Consider the following 2,164-nt stretch of genomic DNA (forward strand, 5'->3'; position numbering starts at 1 on the left):
GCCCCACACAATGTTCCTCATCCTCTTTGCCATTACATTGCACATAATAGTGTTTTATATATTGCAATTTGTTTTTTTAATTTGCTTAGACTTTATATGTGAATGAAGCAAGTGTCATAGTGTATAATGAACCAGCAGTTAATGGAGTTCTCCACATTATTAATCAGGTTTGTAATGAACAGTATTTGACAAAAACTGAAAGGTCCACTGATTAATCTCAGATAAGTTAGTATAATACATACTCCAAGTATCGGAATGCGCGCCATCAATGCAGAATCCTGATACGATGGCGTGCATTTCGATACTTGGAGTATGTATTATAGTATTTGAAAACATTTCACAAATGTACATTAAGGGGCCAGCTAAAGGAGGGCAGATACCTTTACTTGGTTTGCAAAAATATAGATAGTGTGGAAACTATTTAAATAGATTTTTTTTTGTAATCATTGGAAGGCTATTATCTATCTTGATATTTGATTGTATTATCAACATAACCTTATGGCTATGGTATGGTTTTCATCAGCCATTCATGCCCAGCAACATACATTTGTATAGCTCAATGTTTGAGTTCACAAATATAATAAATTAAAAACATTTTACAGGTGCTGGGCACAACAGCTGGTGTGTCATCTGGTGCAGGTGATATTTTGGAGGTTTTATCAGACTACCCATATTATTCAAGAATTAAAGAGATGCTAATTGTAAGTAAACTTATTTATGTTCCTTGGTTAGTTATTAGAATAAAACATCACACGCATAAGATTAGTTTAATTTTTCCTCAGTAATACATCAGTCATAAAAATCAATAATAAGTAATAATAAAGTCAATAAAAATTGTCTATATTCTATTTTTAATGTCTAATTATCTTGTACAGTTTTTATGTCACAACCTTATGGAAGAACACCATCATTTCTTTTTTGTGAACAAGCTTTAAATGTATATATTTTTTTTGTGATTTTGATGTGATTTTCTTTGAATTGTACTTTTTTGCAAGCCTTGTAATTTCTTCGTTTTTATTGGAGACAATAAATTTTATCTTGAAAAAAATAATCATGTAAAAAAAATTGTTATTGTATATTTTTCTTGAATAAAGAAAGCTTTTGATTGATTGATTGATGTTACAAGATTAGATCCTGATATACAGCTGTAAAGTGATACACACATGGCATCTTCTTGTTTCTAACACATGTGTTATATATTGATTTTCAGCATGCAATATAGAAAATTATAATTCTATTTTATTTTTAGTTAAAAACCATCACAATTTAACTGTCTATGATTCTGTTCTAAATATTTATTAACATTTTAATTGTAGAACACTGGTGTTGCTCAAATTTTACAAGAATTAGATTCGTACACAATGTTTATTCCAAGTAACAGCGCACTCATGGGGATTAACTTGGTAGGTTTTATACACTGCAGTGAGTCCATAAATGTAAACGTGTTCATATTTTAATGTCTTATTTTTTTTGTATGTGGATTATTTGGATATGAAGCACATGCTGGTGTCTTGTTACTCTGCAATAGATTATTCTAAATTTTGTTCAGGATTGATATATACTTTGCATTTTGTATCTCATAGAGTGAGCCTGATTTGAAGTATTCTATCATTGGTGGTCAGAAATTGTTCTTTGAGCAGCTAAATAATGGCTTGCGGTTAGAAACAATGCTTGGACAGAACTATGATGTCATTATCAGTGCTATTAATAGCAGCATGGTAAACTACACAATAAATTTCAAACTTAGAGTCTGTAACATTAGATAAAAGTATTAATATATATATTTAAAAATCTGAAGTATTCTTGAAACATAGTGGAGACCTAGCATATGAGGTTTGGAATTGTAAACTAGTAGTTAGCCCACCCAAATAAATAATCATTGTGTTTAAGTGAACTGTGATATAATAGTTTGGCCCACAGAAATACTTAATCATGATGTTTAAGTAAGGGTAGTTCTAGCAGCTAAGTGTTGGACCTGTAATATAGTAGTTTGGCTCACAAAAAATAATCACAGGGTCAGATGTGTACACTGAACCTCCTGTTTTAAGTCCTTATCCAAGAAGACTTGGAGACAACATCATGGGGTTAAGCAATGCAAGCTCTAAATGTTGAAACTATAATTTGAGGTTTGCCCTAATTTTACCTTAAAACAATACATCCAGAG

At 30.8% G+C, this 2,164-nt stretch overlaps 1 protein-coding gene across 1 annotated transcript; it reads left to right on the top strand.

Annotated features, from left to right (window-relative positions):
- Positions 1-89: 89 nt before the first annotated feature.
- LOC117104534 (stabilin-2-like) lies at positions 90-1,718 on the top strand (the record flags this gene model as incomplete). The annotated part of the gene is made up of 4 exons (XM_033245391.1): positions 90-167; positions 603-701; positions 1,317-1,403; positions 1,584-1,718. Coding segments are annotated over 4 exons (399 nt in total), but the record flags the coding sequence as incomplete, so codon positions are not given.
- Between the last annotated feature and the right edge of the window lie 446 nt (positions 1,719-2,164).

The sequence above is a fragment of the Anneissia japonica genome, unplaced genomic scaffold (assembly GCF_011630105.1).
Source record: "Anneissia japonica isolate Jap-2015-1 unplaced genomic scaffold, ASM1163010v1 scaffold296005_len2164_cov349_single, whole genome shotgun sequence".
Taxonomy (NCBI): Eukaryota; Metazoa; Echinodermata; class Crinoidea; order Comatulida; family Comatulidae; genus Anneissia; species Anneissia japonica.